The sequence below is a fragment of the Platalea leucorodia genome, assembly GCF_965183815.1.
Source record: "Platalea leucorodia genome assembly, chromosome: 15".
Lineage (NCBI taxonomy): Eukaryota > Metazoa > Chordata > Aves > Pelecaniformes > Threskiornithidae > Platalea > Platalea leucorodia.
In genome coordinates, this window is record NC_138837.1 from 4,003,296 (window position 1) to 4,021,266 (window position 17,971).

General features: G+C 47.2%; 1 protein-coding gene across 1 annotated transcript in view; it reads right to left on the reverse strand.

Annotated features, from left to right (window-relative positions):
- Positions 1-530: 530 nt before the first annotated feature.
- COL5A1 (collagen type V alpha 1 chain) overlaps positions 531-17,971 on the reverse strand; it is a gene marked incomplete at its 5' end in the record, with an annotated part of 122,786 nt that continues 105,345 nt past the window's right edge. Inside the window, 12 exons of the mRNA XM_082327859.1 lie at positions 531-3,462; positions 6,253-6,486; positions 10,466-10,534; positions 12,670-12,782; positions 13,205-13,463; positions 13,844-13,897; positions 14,684-14,719; positions 15,416-15,469; positions 15,956-16,063; positions 16,775-16,828; positions 16,928-16,981; positions 17,429-17,536. Of these exons, the coding sequence (XP_082183985.1) occupies positions 3,316-3,462; positions 6,253-6,486; positions 10,466-10,534; positions 12,670-12,782; positions 13,205-13,463; positions 13,844-13,897; positions 14,684-14,719; positions 15,416-15,469; positions 15,956-16,063; positions 16,775-16,828; positions 16,928-16,981; positions 17,429-17,536 (1,290 nt within the window). The 3' untranslated portion in view covers positions 531-3,315. The remainder of the gene's footprint in view (positions 3,463-6,252; positions 6,487-10,465; positions 10,535-12,669; positions 12,783-13,204; positions 13,464-13,843; positions 13,898-14,683; positions 14,720-15,415; positions 15,470-15,955; positions 16,064-16,774; positions 16,829-16,927; positions 16,982-17,428; positions 17,537-17,971) is intronic.

The window sequence follows — 17,971 nt, forward strand, 5'->3', positions numbered from 1 at the left end:
CCACCAAGAAGCTGAAGAAATGTTTTTTGTTTGTTTGTTTTTTCTCCTTAATTCATCTTGGGGTGAGATGATCGGCCAAAGCAAAGGCTGCAGTGCCAAGCAAGGGCTTCTCGGGTGCTGTTACCGGTGGGGTGGAAAAAGCGGAGAGCTGGTGGCCACCCGATCTTCTCATCCAAGTCCCCACCGCTGAAATCCCCGGGTTGGATTTTTGCGCTCTTGGGTCGATCCGAGTTTCTCACTGGGGGAAAAAAAAAGACTCCAGGCCTGGAAGGTCTCTCTATGATGGGTTTGGGTTATCATTTTACAGTGTATATTACCTTTAAGCACTTTCACCGCTCCCCTGATGAACTCTTCAGGTTCCACTGAGTAGAGGGGTCGTGGGGAAATCACGCTGCAATCAACTTCAAGAAGACATTCACATCATGTTGGTTTAGGTGGAAACAGTAAACTTGATTTATTGAAAAAAAATCTATTACATTTATTCCTTTATTACACAGGTTTAAAATATTTAAAAATAGCTTTTATGGGCATTACACTTAAATTTTATGACATGTTTATTGGACTTTGAAGAAATGTACAATATGTCATTTGACACTATATTTTAAAAATGGCCTTATGTACTAAAATTTTTTTCCATAGGTTTTATTTTTCTTATCAACATTTGTTCAAGTCATATATATTAAGGGAGGAGGGAAATAAAATTACACAAAAAGAATGTCTGCAAATACAAGTAGTAATTTTATTGCAATATACCGTAGCTAAGTGGTCTGGGGAAATCGGAACAGTTTGGAGCTCAGTACAATTACAACACTGGAATTCAACAGAGGAATTTTTTTTTTTTCTTAAAGCAAAGAAATAAAAAGAAAAATAAAAGAAAAAAGCTCCCTTGATGAAAATTTATAACAGAATCACATGACCTAGACAGACGCACACGTGTGTACATACATCAATATATGGCTTATCTGTTGCAGAGAGGAATGTGCAACCTTTTCTGACCTTCCCACCGTTCCTGGACAAGGCTCTTGCCAAGGTGATGGAGAAGCTGCGTTCTCCTATATATTATTATATACTCCTTTTCACTGCTTTGCTGCCGGAGTCTGCAGTTTTTAGGGTAGCACCTTTTCCCCCCCCCGCAACTGGGAAAAAAAAAATGAGAGAACACAACAGAAGGGGGGAGACGGATGGATACGGCTCTCCCAGACCGAAAAGCACCGCACGGCATCGCCGCTGCCTCCAGCATGGCTTCGCCTCCCTTCCTCGGATGCTGCTGCTCTCTGCTTGGGAAGGAGGGGGGAAAGACATCATATATAGGCTTTTCTTCACAGTAAATGTGATGTCTTTTCCTTTATGGTGAAAGACCCCCCTTGGCTCAAGCATTGCTGTAATACTCCAGGCCAAATAGTAATAAAAAAACCACCCTGCAACATCTATTTTCCAGCCGAGAGATCTAAACAAGGAAAAGAGCCAGGGAGAAAACAAACAAACAAACGGAAAAAGAAGATGGTGTCAGCAGGTTGCGAGCCGAAAACGCTGCATGGAAAAAAAAGCCACCCTGGCAGAGCCACCGTGGGAAGACCAGGAAAATTGCAGACTCCTGGGAGCGCTCGGCGGGCAGGCACCCACACGGCTTCAGCATCGCGTCAGGACATCCAACAAATACATAAATTAGCACCACAAACATTCAGCAACTGAGTACAATCTGGTATGGTTACCACCGTATAAAATGCATGAATATTCTGGGGGGGGGGAGAAAAAAGGTGTAAGCACATTTAATACTTTTTCTACATGGACCGTATAAGCTACCGCAATACAATTAAGGAAAGGAGTGGGTCTTCTACATAACAAATATGAAGGTGGCATGCATTTATAATCAGACTGTAGCAAAAGCCTGCAGCCTGTGTTGAAAGTGGCTAAAAAGCAAAGGCTGGTGGGAGATCGGCCAATGGCAGGGTATCACCAGTGTTGTATTAAAGTTATTCAAATAGATAGCACCACAGAGACATGTAAAAATAAAAAGCACCTTTTTTTTCTTCCTTTTTGTTTTGGTTTTTTTTTTTTTTTATACTTTCTATTCTGAGAGGACAAATGGGTTTCCCCTGCCACTGCAATCTGCCACTGGGAATGGATTTTTTTTTTTTATTATTATTATTATTTTAAAAGAATGCTGAAGGAAAAAAAGAAGAATTAATTTAAACCATGTATGTTAAGGTAAGCAAGCATATAAAAAGGCAGAGACTCAAAGGAGATCCTGCTTTTAGATCAGGGTTTTGTAGAAATCTTGTTAAAAAGTGGCTTTAATTTCCTTTGTTTTGAAGCAAATCATTGCAAAAGGCATCTGTGGCTTGGGGGGCTGGTTTGCCAACGGACTGGGCCCTCATCCTGCAAAGACCCGTGCCTGGGCGTAGCTCCAGGCGCCTCCAGATCCAGGCTTGGAGTTGGGAAGAGGCAGGGGCGGTGGGGACGTGAGCTGCCGTCGTCATTCCGAGGTGGATGTTTGGCTGGCATGGTGGTGGGAGGGGTGGTGGTTTTAATACAGATAGGGTCACATGCATGTTTTGAAGCCAGAAACATTTAAACATTTAAAATAATATACAACACAAATATTTACTTACAAACATACAAAAATATAAGCACCTTTAATACATGGGAAAGAGATGCCCAGTGTGACTTTTAGCTATCAAATTCATGGGGTTAAATTTTGTAAAATGTAGAATTAAGCGATTCAATGGAGATACTAAAAATTCTGGAAACTGCCATGACGTCTGCTTGCTAGAGCCAATCCAGATCTTGTGGAAGTCAATGAAATGTCTCCGATGGGCTTTGGCAGGGTTTAGATTGGAGCCAGGACTGCCAGGACTTCAACGTCAAGCTGAACACAGGAGTTTCAAGTTTTTTCCATTTTTCCTTAGAAACAAATAAACAATAATCTATAGACAAGCTTGCAAGAAGAAGAAGTCTTTGACGGCAGTAGGGTCTGCTCAGTGGCTGTGGAGCAGCAGCGGCGGGAGCGCCGGTGGTGGCGGCGCGGGGACAGGTCTCCAGGCCACGCGTGTGGCGGTCGGTCATGCGATTCTGTGTCTGTCGTGGGAACGGTCCTCTCGGTCGGCGGTTCGGTACGTGTGGGTGCGGTGGCACAGAGGAACTTGGGCAAAATGAGGAACAAAACGAAACGGAAAAAATAACCCATCGCTGTCCAGTTTCAGAACGTGCATGTGACAAGGAATTATTTTTTCTTTTTTTTTTTTTTTTTAATTAATTAAATGGCGCAATGAGGTTACGAGGTTGCTCATTTGGAGACTAGTTTTCAGGTGGCTCTTAGCCCATGAAGCAAGCTGGTCCCACCTCGAATCCAAATTTCTGTGACGCTTCTCCGAAGTCATTGAACATGATGTCGACTATAGGTACTTGCTCTACTTTGGGTGTGTTGATTTCCAGGATAGTCTTCTGATAGCCCTTCTTTGCCTGGTGGGGAGAAGAGGGAGAGAGAGGAGCTCTGATGATGCCTCCAAGCCAACAACAGCCAGTTATGAATGAGCATTCACCGGTCAGCTGGGAATATGGTGACAAACTTGCCCAGGCGTTTTCTGAGCTGAATTAGAGGCACCCAGCACCCAAATACACATTTGCCCTGAAGATTTAGCAGACATGCTCTCGAGGGGGATGGTGACCACTGAGCAAACCTCAGGGAGATGACTGTCCTGAGCCCAGGCTTTGGAGCAGAAGACACTGCTGCCATGCAGATCCAAGGACACCAACTCTGCTGTCAACACATCTCAGAGCTGGAACAGGAGCCTGGTAAAATTGTTGTGGCTCTGGTATAGTTGTTTTGCCTCCCTGAGGACACGCATGGGTTGTTGAGCAAATGCGAGCGATTTAATTTGAATATATTAGTTTGACTATTATCTGAGCACTACCAAAAAGATCACATTTAAAGTTTGATGGAATTCACAAGGTGATGTTGTCTTTTTATCGTGCCTGGTAGCCATACAGTTATTTCTGAAATATAAATAATTATTAGAGGAGCAGAAGTGCACCCGAGGGCATACAAAGCTGCACAAACAAGTGAATTTATGGAGCAGCTTTTGGCTCTACCTTACCCTCTGATTTGTGCGTCTCAGAAGAATAGGCTATATCACAGCTACCGAGAAAGGGCTGTAAGATCAGGAAAAACACATTCAAATAATAGCCTGAACATTAGCCCTGGAGATCTGCTGGCGCCGGCTGCAGCAGCCTCCATCACGGCCGGAGCGCGGGTCCTCCCAGGACCTCTGCGGCAACACCGTGTCGGGCAGCCCAACTTAATTTTTCACTTATAAGGCTCAACCTTAAATATCCTGCCTGTGATTCAGAGCGGATGACCTACCGGGGTACCAGAGACGGTACAGGAACACAGGAGATGCAGAGCCTCTTTCTGCAAGGCTGCAATAAGCTCCCTTAGCATGTTTTACCTCCTGTTTACAGCCTGCAGGAACGTCTCTAGCAAAGAGGAAGGACTGGGCCACACCGGTTTGGAAGCGACGCCCAAAGCTCTGAGCCAGGAGACGACATCTCTGAGCCCCACCATCGCACCGGGGCTTGTTCAGCCCCTCCTGGTGCTCCCGCTGCTTTCGTTCTTGACACGGTCATTTCTTTGCAACACCGAGAGCGGCTGCGCTAGCAGCTGCCTGCGAGAAGCAGCCAAGCAAATAAACTCGAAGGAGCTACAGTCCTCTTTCCATGCAAACATCCTTCAGCAGGCAGAGGAATACAGGGTACCTGAGCCAAATCGCTTAAGCCAAAAGGGTTCTCAGCAGGCGCATCTGCCTTAAAACGTGCAACGCGTGGTCTTGCAGCATCCCCAAGACTTAAGAAGGGAAAGGGAGAGGAAGGCACTTTTTACTGAGGACACATTGCATTAGCAGGAGATATGAAGCACTTGAGGATAAACTTCCCCACGCGGCTTCTGAGCGTTTCCAGAAGCGGGATGGATGCCCTTTCCCTCTCTGCGAGAGTGTTAAAAGAACTGATTCTAATCTAATTTTCCTCATTACTCCTAGAGTAAAAAAACATGTGTGTGCCAGAACAGAGCCACTTTCATCTCAAATTATGTGGAGGGCTTTCTCTGTCAAACATCTCAATCTTTCCATCCCGTGGGCTTCAAGCACTGCAGTTGCAAAGGGTGAGAATTATGCACGCTTTTGCACCAGCAAGCTGGGTCTCAAAATAAATGCAAGCAGCACCTGCTTTGCCAAATCTTTAGCTCCTGAGGGTAGATTTTTCAGAGCTCAATCCCAAATGAGGCATCTGGCAGAAGGAGGCAGAAGCAAAGGGAGGATGCTGGGCCCCTTTGGAAACTCTGGCTGTTGCTCGTGGCCAAAGCGAAGGCAGAGCAGCGTGGGCTGCGCGGGGAGAGGAGGGCTGCAGCGTAACGCCTGCTTCTGCACTCTAGGCGAAAAAGTCACGGGGAACAGAGCTAGAGCTAAAAGTCTCATTTGAAATGGGATCAGGGATGCAAACCTGTCTCCTGCGTCCCGTAGCATCATCTTATTCTGCTATACAGTCAGGCCTTGCCTTGTTTTGTCCTTTTCTAAGCTCACAGGCAGCTCCTGTGAGGAGCAGGGGCTTGCAAGCACAGAGCAAACCAAAGGGCCGTGCTGGGGCTCCTCTGGCAGCTCAGGGGATGCCGGGCTGGAGCTGGGTGCTGCAGCCAGCCTGGGGGCGATGCACCCCCCTGCCCGGCACAGCCCAGAGCCCTCCTGGGGCTGCACGCAGCAGTGTGCCACAGAAAAAACCCAACCAACCCAATGGCAAACCCTTACTGCTTTGCCTCCAAGATTTCCTGAAAGCAGGTAAAACAATTACTATCAAAACCCACAAAACTCATATGCAACTGGGTATCGACGCTTGCTTCTCCCTGTGTGAGCAAACAGAGTAAGAGCAAAGGCAAGGGGGACGTTTAAAAGCAACCGGTGGTTTTAGGCAGGCCCCTTCCTTTAAACACAGCCAGGAATAAAGCAAATTAATCTGGTTTCTAGAGGTGCTGCAGCTTCCCCTGACCTTGAGTGGAATCGTGTATTCCCAGTACAGGGAAGAGCAAGCTCAATGTCTCCCATGCTGAGGACAATCCTCAAGGCAACTACATCAACGGGCAAGGAAATTCAGAGGCGATTTGCTCCAAGGCAGACGGTGCTGGACAACCAGGGGAGGGGGACAGACACCTCCAGCACTGACCCCTTCTGCAGGGACTGGCCGAGACCAGCTCTGCCCACGTACCGCGCAGCCGTCGAGGGCGGCTCGGATGTAGGGGTTGTTGTCGTAGGACATCTCCTCGTCGTTGGAGCCCAGGAAGCGGATGGCCTTGTCGTAGCTGTCGGTGGTGGCGTCGTGCCAGGCTACAGACTGGTAGCAGTTGTAAGTGATGTTCTGGTGGGCTGAAGCACTCAGGAGCCGGAGGAAAGTCATCTGCACCACTCCAATGGGGTTCCCATCCGAATCCACGTAGGAGAGCTATAAGAAGCGGAGAAGAGGAAACACTAGGCAGTGAGGGGCAATAGAACACGTCTGGGGGGGGTCTGAGGACCACCAGTCTCACCCATCTTTATTACCATGCACATGGGGCTCAGTCTCACCACCTCACCAGGGTGCAGACCCTGCTCCTGCCAGGCTACGGGCACGGGGCTGCTCTGGTTCTCCTGCGACCGGGGCACGGCTACCAAGGGCAGTTTATTTCTCTTACTGGTTGCAAGCTAAAAAAAACTAAGACTAATACAGGTAGGAGGAGAAAGAAAGGGGATTTCAGCCCTCGTTGCAAAAACGTGCTAAGCAAATTTGGGGATATATGCCTCAAGTTAAGCCAATGCTGAGCATACTTCTCCAGCTTTTGAAGAGGAGAGAAAGCAGATTTCTGTAAGGGTTTGGGGCTTTATTTTTCTGCCCTATTTGACATGATTTTCTGACTGCTGTGGGTATTTTGTTCTGCACACACTGGGGTATTTCCCATTCATTTTTCCTGGGCACCAACACCCTGGCTTTTAAGCAATCTTCGCACTTAATCTGCAGCAATCCTGTTCCTGCTGATAAGGACTCCGTGTTGCCCTTGTCGGTGAGGCTACGCTCAGCTAAAGGGAAAATGCATTTTCTGCCCTTAGGGCATGTCATGAAACACAGAGCTGCACTGGCACAGGAATCTGCTCCATTCTGCACGTCAGGCTCCTTTTCTCACTTGGAGGAGAACAGCATCTAGAAGTATATTTCTGCAAAACACAATTTATTGAAACCCACTTCCAGCACCTAGGGGATTCAGGACTTTCTGGGCCTTTCTCTCATACCCCACCAAGGAAGCAAAAGTGCAGAGGGACAGCTAGTTTGCATGTGTAAACTAACTGTACTTCAGGTGGCATCTCCAGCCACGGCCAAGCTACCGGAGCTGCTGTTTGTTACTGTCCTCTATGGACAGTGGGTTTCTTTAGAAACAACCAGGAGAAACATACAGGCACACAAACAGCGTAGTGTTCTTCGAGGTACCATGAAACATCGGTGCAAGCTGCAAACAGTAGAAGAGATTCATAACCGGACAATAAAATCATGAGTAAAAAGATAAAAAAATAAATATACCAACCGGTTGTCAGGATACTGTTGCACTGTCCTCCTGAGAGTTAAATATGACTGACCATGAGAGCCACGCATGCCAGGAGAGCTACCAGAAAAACCACCAGGACGTGGAAGGGAGGGGACACAAAATGCCGACGACTTGGCAGACACCCAATGACACGTGGCACTACTGATCTGCAGGACCCCATTCTCTTATTTGTTCTAATTTCCAATTAGTGCTTGGTGTGGGAGCCTGACTGTTTGTTACGGAGCGTTGGTTGCTGTTCTGCCTCTGCAGATTGCATGAAGACCTGTCCCAGCTTTGCAACTGGAGCCACTGGGAACTGGTTGTGTGCATAAGGCTTGCTCACGGGAACATGGTTTTGCAAAAATCAATCCTTTCCTGTTTTTGCTGTGATAGTATTTCCCTGTGGCAGATGCCATATGGCTATGAAGGGTTACAGGACAGGGTGGGTGGCAGGCCTTGTTAGAGCTACTGGGAATTGTGTGTAACACACAGAAGGAAGGCAGAGTGCAGAAGAAAACATCTGCAACCCTTTTATCCCTCTAAATGCAGTTTGGCTGCATCATGAGAAATGGTAAGGAACCAGCTCCAAGTACTCTGTGTCATTGATTAATGATGGTGCAGAAGCATCAAAACAAGACGGTTTCTTTGTATTTCAGATTTACTGCGTCCCTCTTACTTTAGATATCCCCAGAAGAAAGGCAAGCATCATCACGGCTGCACACCTCGTGCAAGCACCGAGATTCATACGGAGCCCCCTGCGCCAGCAGCCTGCACTCTCAGCAGCACTGAGCAGCCACATGGAAATCCTCCCCTCGGCTTCGGGGATCCCCACGGGCACAGCCCCCCAAGAGACGGTGCTCGGGCTGCGTAGAAAGACACCGGGGAGCTTCTCCAGGGAGAAACAGGAGCAACGCTGCACCCAGAGGGGAGCTCAAACTCATTGATCCTGCCCATCCACACACAGATGTCAAATGATCTTGGATCCCAGCAAAGGTCTCCCCAATTTACCAGTCTCATAGTTCCAAATACTGACTGGGGCAAAATGAGAGGTACTTTAAAAAAAATTTAAAAAAAAAAAACCAACACAAAAAACCAAACTTGACTTTTATGGCCTGTGCGTTTAACAGTTTTGTGGTTTGCTTAGGCAGGTCTTCTACGTGCTGGTGGCTTTTTTCCAAACAGAAAATGCAGGACAGGTAAAAAAAGCAAGAAAATAGCAACACAGAAAGCTGGAACAAAGGGCTCCAAGTAGCACTAAAATTCCTATTGAAAAAAATAGGCCCTAAGCTATAGGTTGGCAATTCAGCCTCTAACATAGCTGATAAACAGACCGGGGGGAAAAAAAAGCAGAAAAGATGGAGAAATGGAGGTACTCATAATATTAACTGATGAAATGCTCTGTAATTAAGCTATGGAGTAGTTGCCCTCCAAGGAGCTGCAAGGCTGAAGCCTTGGCTTTGCGGCCTTATTCGATGATGCAGAAAAGCTGCAGAAGCCATATCCTTCTTGTGGGCAGAATCAGAGCAAACGTGTTTAGTGGCAATGAAACGCGGCTTAGGAAAACAACGCGGTGATTTTCAGTTGTTTGCCTTTTAAGGTGGAAGTTTGGGGCACTGCAAGAAACCTCTGCCCTGGGGAGAGGATGACTGCACAAGGCAGCTCAGCGCCGTACGTCAGAGCATCTCCTGCTTTCAGGGCCAGGTCAGTTTTATCCGCTGAATATTTCCTTCTTCCCTAATTCTCCTGATTTGACTAAGCTTGTTATCTGCATCCCACTAATCCTACAAAAACTGATACACACGTGGGAGATTTCTGTTGCTTAAGGAGACCTGGCTTACACTAATCTGTTGCTGCTCTGACATCCCTGACCAGGGCTCGGGCTCTGTGGGAGCGATCTATCCACAACGTGAATGTCCTGTTACAGGATAACATACCAGAGCTTTCTGTGTTTTATATGTCACTGTCTTGCTTGCCGACATCAAACATCGTTTGACCTTGTGACAGTTCTCCCTTGAAAAAATCCTTAATCATGACCAAGTCAAATTCCTGTCCACCAGGACTGGGAAGAGCACATGGCTTGAAATCTTCCTTTAAACCAATGAACTCATGTCTCCCAAGCTCCAGGGGTTACATGGCAGCCCCCGATGTGGCTCATCTCCAGTGTGGGAGACGAAATCCATCCTTTGGAGAAAACCTGCCCCAGAGATGTGCGGGTTCACCACCTCAGCACAGGTACCAGTGAGCACAGGCTGCGACAGCACCGAGCCCAGCTCCAGGCTGAAGCATCAACTTAGGGCTCTCTCAGCTCTCGGGATAAGGCTACACTGCTGGGGGACAGCAGCACCGGGACACCCAGTTTGCCCTTGCCATAATGGGAACTGCTGAGGAGACAGCAATGGCCCTCCCAGCAGGATGCAGCCCTCCCAGTGGGATGCAGCCCTCCTGCAGAGCTCAGTGGAGACAGACCTGCAACAGCTCCAGCTCTGCAGGGTCCCCCAGCACATCAGCGTGTCCCCTTCCAATGCAGGGGAAAGCTCGTCAGCTGCTCCTAGGTTTCCAGTCAAGCAGACTGGGGAAAAAAGTGTCCCCATGGGGTTTTGTTTCTTTTTCAGTATTCCACCTTAAATGTTTCTACTGCGACTTGTGATGGTTATTAGTCCAGCATGCAGAGTGCAACAGGTCTGGCCATACCAAAGCAGATGACGCGCTCTGATTCAGACTAGAGGGCCAAGGTTAGCCACTTACCAAAGACCCCCGCTTGTATTGACTATACCATGTGGAAGGCTGTTCTTTGGGCCAACGAGCCATTTTACTCTGTAAAATATGACACGGGTTAAAGAAAACAGAAAGCACCAAGATGCATCTTACCAGTTTACCGCGCTTGAATTCACTGAACCAGGAGCCTGGGTTTTCCTTTGGCCAAGAAGTAATTCTAGCCTAGTTTGTGGACGGCAAGGAGGAAAGAGAGAAAGAAGAAAAAAAAAAGAAATAAAAAAAGTTACATTCAGTTCCACAAGCAGAGTCTGCATGTCTTATTGAAACTGTCCAGCTTCCTTTAAAATGTTTTCTTAATCTTTATACACCAGTAACAAGACCAGTTGGCAAAGCCCTAAGGTGCTAAGCCTTGCAAGCAGAACGGGACGGCATGGTGCTGCCCAGTGCTGCTTTAGCACCGGGCTCCTTTGCTAAGGGCTAATGATCTCTGCCCCTGAGATCCTTTGGATGCAAAACCAGCAGTGCAGTCTGTCGGCAGGAGAGAGAAAAGGAAAGATAGAGGGGGAAAAAAGGAAATATCATCCGTAAAAGATCCATTGATCTTCATGGGAGGGCTGGGGTGGAAAAGCAATGCTGATAACGGAGTAGGCTGCTGTCAGTCTGATGTCAAATCCAGATGCTGTGGGGCTGGGAAAGGCAAAGAGTGTGATTAAGGAAAAGCGTCTGCCTGCCTCCTGTGTTCGTGCAGCACAGGCAGCGCATCCTCCGCAGCCGGTGCTGGACCATCGCGCATGATGGAGCTCCAATTACCTGAAGTGAGGCAGGGGGTGACCTTGACAAGAAATGAGCTGCCAGAGCATCCTTTATGGCAGCCCCGTCTAAGCAGCTGAATCGCTTTTTTTTTTTTTTTTTTTTGAGTCAGAGCACAAGGAAGGAGCATGGCTGCCGTCTGCTCCCTTACCCTCCCACAAACTCCCTCACTTCTGCCATAAATCTCTCCAAAAATGGCCAACCTATATGCAGGTGTCTTGGGATTGTCCTTTCCTTTCCAGTATGCGACCCATAAAGCAAGTCAGTGTGTTTCTGCTGGGTTAAGGATGGACTGAAAGGGGATATGGCTTAAAGTCTGCTGTGTCTTATAATAAAACCACTCAGCCAATACTTAATGCTGGTCTGGTAGCTGTTTTCATCCCTCTACATAGAAAAAGAGTAGGCTGAAGCTTTTTCTTATTTATGACAGTATTGCAAAAGTGTAGCACAATTTGCATTTGAGGAGCATCGCAGCCTGCGGTCAGAAGAGCAGCTCCACAGTGGACGAGACGGGGCCAAAGAGCCACTGGCAGAGTCAGCGTGGCAGGAGTCTGAGCAGCTCCAAGATCATGGGCAGACTCTGCTTTTTTAGCTGTCAACATTTTGAGGAGAACCATAGCAAGTTAATGCAAAGGAGAAAAAATCCATCTCCTATTTAAACAGCCCTAACAAAAACTCAAGGAATATTTATGTTGTGTGTTATTTGTCCTGTGCTGGCACATATTTCTGGTGGATGAAATTCAGCAGGCAAACGGCTTTCACTGGAGTGAACAGCTTTTTCTGCACCCTAACCCAGCTGGAGCACAACTGTGACACTGAGAGCTCCCCCAGGCCCCTTTGCGAGGGTTTCTGCTTGGCCAGTGCAAGAGCTGGTCCCCAGGCATCAGGGAGAACAGCTCCAGAAAACAGAGTGCATGGATCCGGGACAAAAATGACAAGTATGGTTGAGCTAAGCACATCATTACACAAATAACTTAATCAACCTTGTGCATCGGTGCCAGGAAGAGCGCTGAGGCTAGTTGCAATCATTTAGGAAACCAAATACCCACAAGAAACAATGAAAAAATGACAGGAGATAAACATTTATCTGCTCTGCCTGAGGACGCAGTAAGGGCAGAGGAATCAGCGGTGCTTATGCACGCAGACAGCGGAGCGGCCGCCCGGCTGCAGGAGGGAAGACAAGGAGCGAGTTAAATGAAGCTCATGGGGAGCCGCAGCTCCTGTGCCAACACACGCTTCTGCCTTTGTAAAGCAAAGTAAAAAAATTAAGGTTTTAGCATTTATTATGCCTGGGAAATCAAAGACTTGTCCCAAATCACAGTTTAAATCTGACTTACTCAAAGAAATTCTCTTTGTAAACATATTCCTTATTATTTTAGAAGCCAACATTGTGTAACAAAGAAGTGTTCTGGATCTTTAATCCTTGCTTGCTATTGTTCAATTCTCCTGAAATTGATTGTCTATGAATATTCACATTAGGAAACAATCTCTTATCACCATGATATAGAGGGGGGGAAAAAAAAACAAAAAAAGTTGTGTGGACTTACTCCTTCAGATTTCTTATCAGGGAAGATGCAAGTCTCTCCACCAGCCGTGAAATTACAGTAAACTTTGAAAGAGTCCCTGGAACATCCTTGGTTAGGATCAACCCAGTATTCACCTGGATGCACGAGAGGGAAGAGAAGGGAGGAAGGAATCAGCACTGTGAAGGAAGGACGATGGGCACTTCAGCAGCCGTCTTACCAGGGCTGTTTCATCTCTGTCACAGGCTACTATTTCTGCATATTTTTTGTAAAACTGGGTATGTTCTGGTTCCAAATAATACTGTGGCACCTTACAGGGCTATTTTTCCATCATATATCCCCATTCTTAGAATAGAATATTTCAGTTAGAAAGGACCTACAACGATCATCTAGTCCGACTCCTCTCTACGTTTTCCTTCTTTATCAGCCACGTTCCTCATGGGGCACCAGGGCCAGGGACTCCCTAAATTACTTCTCTTCCTGCACTTGCTTGTATTCACTGCGTGGAGCTGGGAAACCCACAGTGTTTTCCCTGCACCCTCTCTGTCCCGGGACCCACCGTCTGGGAAATCGGGGTGACAGAGCTGCAGATCCTTGCAGGTACGTGCTGGGTTATGTTGAGTGCCCAATGGATGCTTCATTTGCTCAATTTCCAGTTTCAAGGAATTCAGCGAGCCGAAGATTTCCTCCATGCCATCTGCATAGTCCATGTAGTTATCGGCATTTCCATCGTCCACCAGCTGGCTGGCGTCAATGTTTCGCCTGGTCCTCTTGGAAGACTGGATGGGCAGTGGCTGGATGACTTCTCCAGGAGGACCCTGATTTGTGAGGAAAGAAGATGTAACTTCTCATTGCACTGGCAGAGGGGAAGAGACAGAAGAGATGGCCAAAGCAGCCACCAGCGCTGAGAAGCAGCATCACAAGATACACACTAGACGTGTAAAACACCCATGATGGTACTGATAAAAATCCTAGCCGCCAGGCATGAACATTGGGTCCCTCTTCTCTTGTCATCTTCCCATTAGTAACCTCTCCCTTCGCATCCTGCTTTCTCCCCCAGCATCTCTAAGAGATGCCAATCCATTGCTACAACTCCTGATGGGCTGGATCTTCATCCAGAAATCTTCTACTTCCTAACATTACAACACCCATTAAATCTGAACCTCATTTCACACTTCATGTAATGGGTTCTACTTACAGGAGGCCCTGGGGGCCCAGGAAGACCTGATTCACCCTTTGGACCTGTTGGACCCTGGGTGGAAAAACAAAGGAAAACCATATGAGTCACTCAGGAAAAAGCACTTGTCACTTATATCACATCCCAAACATTATTTTAATAGTCTCTTGCGGCAAAAACTTTCCTCCTGTCCCTTCAGGCACACAAGAGGATTCTCCTTGCACTCCACCAATAAAATGTTTATTTGGTTATTTTCGATGCTTAGGTAAAAACAAAAGATCAGTCAAATACTTGGAGTTAAACAGTCACATTTTGCTTAGGCTTCCTGCAGAAAAGGATGGATCTTCCAATGCATGAAAATGTTAACTCTCCAAATCAATTCAACAGTTTTATAAATCAAATAAAATCTTAAAATTAATAAAACATTGAATTCTGCATGGGAAGAAGACATTAGGAAGTCGCCCAAGAGGAATTTTTAGCTGCCTGTATAGGAGATCTGTAACATGAAGCTTGCTTCAGTATCACATTTCTCACCGAGTTCTTCGCTTTTCAGCTTGCCACCTCCCGCTTCACAGTCTATTTTTAATACCCTCTGCTTTACAGCAGTAGGTTTTCTCCGAAGGACTATGCACTGGATTCCTCCTTATGATCTTTGCTGCACTGATGCTCAATGAAGTACAGTGTGTGCAACAGAAACCTTCCCCAATTATAATTTCTGGGCTTAGACAGCCCGAAAAGGCTGCATTTGCTACAGTCATCTTTGGCTAATTGCCTTAATGCCACTGATGTGGGGGAGTCACAGCAGGTTATACACTTAATAAGAGCTCCTCAGCCTCTTCGTTTAACAATGTCTATACTTACTGATGATCCTTTAGCACCTTTGGGACCAGGTGGACCCTGTATAGAGAAAAATACAGAAAGGAGTCAGTTCGTTTCCTAGCAGAGAAGAAGTCAGTCTCTCCTTAGAGAGACAGAGTAGTGGTATAACAAGGTCTTTTTTTTTAGTTCACTTCCTTTCTGTTTCCACTTTTCACATCCACTTCAGTTCAGTGTTGCTTTTATTTGCCAACATACAAAAAGCATTTGTGTCAGATCAATCTGTGTCAGTGCTCCACACTCCTGCCCGGATGGGGACTGGAAAAGCTGCTGTGTGATTACCATAACCTGGGGCTGATCCTGGCTCTGCGCTAGGGGCAGCCGGCAATGGCAAATGCTGGTTGCCCAATGGTGCAGGCTGCAGCCTTTGGGCATCCAGTGAAAAAAAAATGCAAGTAGCAAAAAGTACCAAAAAAATCACCATGTGATTGTAGATAATCCAAAAGAAAGGGGGAGAGAAACAGGGCGGGCTAATTTCCCTGCCTCGATCATGCTGTGCCCCCTGCGCCCATCTCTCAGCTCATGCATCACCCCCAGTACTCCTCCAACTCATTCAAGTGTTTTTAATGGGCTCAGCTGGGCAAACCCATTCCCGTCAGCATCCTCATACAAGGTCAGGCCAGAAGGACTGCGCTGGGTATATGTGGGAGCACCAAGGTGACTCCAGGAGGACTGTGTAGCTCCCGAGGAATTCAAAGATAATTATTTGTCACATACCGGTAATCCTGGTGGCCCTGGAGGTCCGATTGGTCCAGAAGGACCTGTGATACCCTGAAAAATAAAAGCAGAACAACATTGATTTGCATGCAGCAACGCTGGCCTATAACTACACAACTAATATCTGCTCACAGATGACCACCCGGTTTTGGAGGACTCCATTCGAATCTGGAGCTTTAACTGGTTTTTAAGCGTGTGCATGATCCAGACAAGAGCACGACCAGGGAATCTCATGTCAGTGCACAGTTTTAAAAATTAGTCCTCTAGATGCATATTTAATGTTACCATCCCTACGAGTCTATTCAACTCTTTTCATATGACCCTTGAGAATCTACTTTCCACTAAAATGGGTCATTTTGGAGTGTCTCTACATTTCACATGTAGAATAAACCACATTAATACAGAAAATAGAAAACATTCCTCAAATATTAGAAAGAGTCTCCTGCCAAGGTTGACCATCTCTGCCATGCCGTACCTGCTCAAGGGCAGCAAACCCCACAGCTCAGAAGCACATTCCATGAAGGTCTATGGAATATTTACCTGCTCTCCTTTGGGTCCTGCTGAGCCCTGGGGGCCTGGAAGACCTCTGTCACCCTTTTCTCCCTGCTCTCCTGGTGGTCCAATAAGACCAATTAAACCTGGATGACCCTAGGGGAAAACAGCAGATGTTAATTATGATCTCTCACTGGAGGTAACCAAACACCAAAGCTACCCAGCAAAGACATTTCTAGATACAAACCCAAATATCTAAGGTGATAGGAGTTTGTAGCTATCTCTGACACCTGGAAGCGGCAGAGCAGAGCAAAGCACTAGCTTTTTGCAACAGAAAATGCTAGAAATGTAGAAGCAGAACTGCTGCACTGGAGCACCTGCTCATTTCGAGTGCTAACATATATTACATACATTTCTACAAGATGGAATCCTGCCCGAAAGCAAGCCAGGTGCCTGCACCTCCCACTGCTAAAGCACCTGTGTTCAGGTAGCCCTGACAACTAGAGCTGCCATGGACTGCGAGGACCTTCGTACAGGAATGCAGAGATTCAGGTCCTCCGTGCCGCCTCGTTGCCATCAGTGCTGGTGATATGGGGATGGGAAACCCAGTCTTGGATCCAGCTGGACAGCGACACGCGCTCACCCACCGCACAACCTGCTTCATCCCTTGGGCCACACTCACAACTCCATCTCTCCTTTAAAGACACGTCCAATGCTTCCAGTGCATGACAGCGCGCATACGGGGCTGGTGGCACTCCTCAGCCTTGGCATGCCAGCTGCAGGACCCCCTCTACGATGACATTGTTTTTCCCCACACCCAGACATGGACATCAGGTCATGCAGCGAGATCGCGGGTGCCATTCTCACCTTCTCCCCTTTAGGACCAGAGTCTCCTTTAAGACCAGGCAAACCCGGTGGGCCCTTTGGGAGGCGGAGGGGGGAAACAAAAGAGAGAATTAATTCATGTAAAATGCATTCACCTATTTAAAAAACTCATGGAATTTGGTGGTCTTGACATACCATTGGGCCTGGAGGACCATCTGGGCCAGGAGATCCTGGGAGACCTTGTTCACCCTGTAAAACAGTACAATTCCCTCAAACCCATCATTCACAACAGCCGTGCTCCCAGCTGGGATTATTCAGATTATTCACCCATCCTCATGTGGTCCCCATGCCAGGGAACATTTGCCCTGGCTTCTCGCAGGTGGCTAAAGGCAAAAGGATTTATGTTCCTTTCATGCTCACATCTCGACTGGAAAAGGGACTTCGCAGCTCATGGAAATGTTACCCCAGAGAGTGGGTGAGCAGAACCAAGACTCAAATAAAACATGCTGGGAGATGATATTCATCATTATATTATTTCCAGTAAAGATGTTTTAGCTGCTGTCAGGCATTCAAGCACAGGCAGAACATCACACTGGGAGAAAGGCATCTTCCAAGGCAGATGGGTTACGGTGAAGCACCAGGACCAGCCCCTGCCCAGAAGCTTTCTCAGACTTTGCTCAGTTTGGGAATACTCACGACTGGACCAGGAATTCCTCGAAGGCCATCAGGGCCAGGCTTCCCTGGAGCACCTTGGGGACCAATCGGGCCAGTCTTCCCAGGAGGTCCTTCCAAACCAGCTTCACCCTAGATGCAAGAGGCAGCATGGTTTAATTTGCATTGGGGCATCAAACGACCTTCTCAAATACACTGTGGCTGCTGCCAGGATGTCAGAGTGAATTGCAATTCTATGCAAAGCATGTAAAACCTTCTGTTTGTTGATTTTCCTACTGCTCCCTATCCTTTACATGCTGAGAACGAGTCTCCAAGCTCCTTCACTTTTCAGCCTTTGCCTATTCCTGCTGACTTCCAGCAGGAATGGCTCTTTGGCTGCGAGCTCTCTGAGCAGGAAGCTTTTCCTTGGTTCGGTCCTGGGCGATGAGCTAGCAGAGGACATCCTCCACCATCAGTGTTCCTGTGGCTGCCGCAACAATTGGATCTATAATTTGCAATCCCACTCTACATTTCCCCACCACCCCTACTGAAATAATCACCGTCCAGTAATGCTATGTGTGCCCTGGG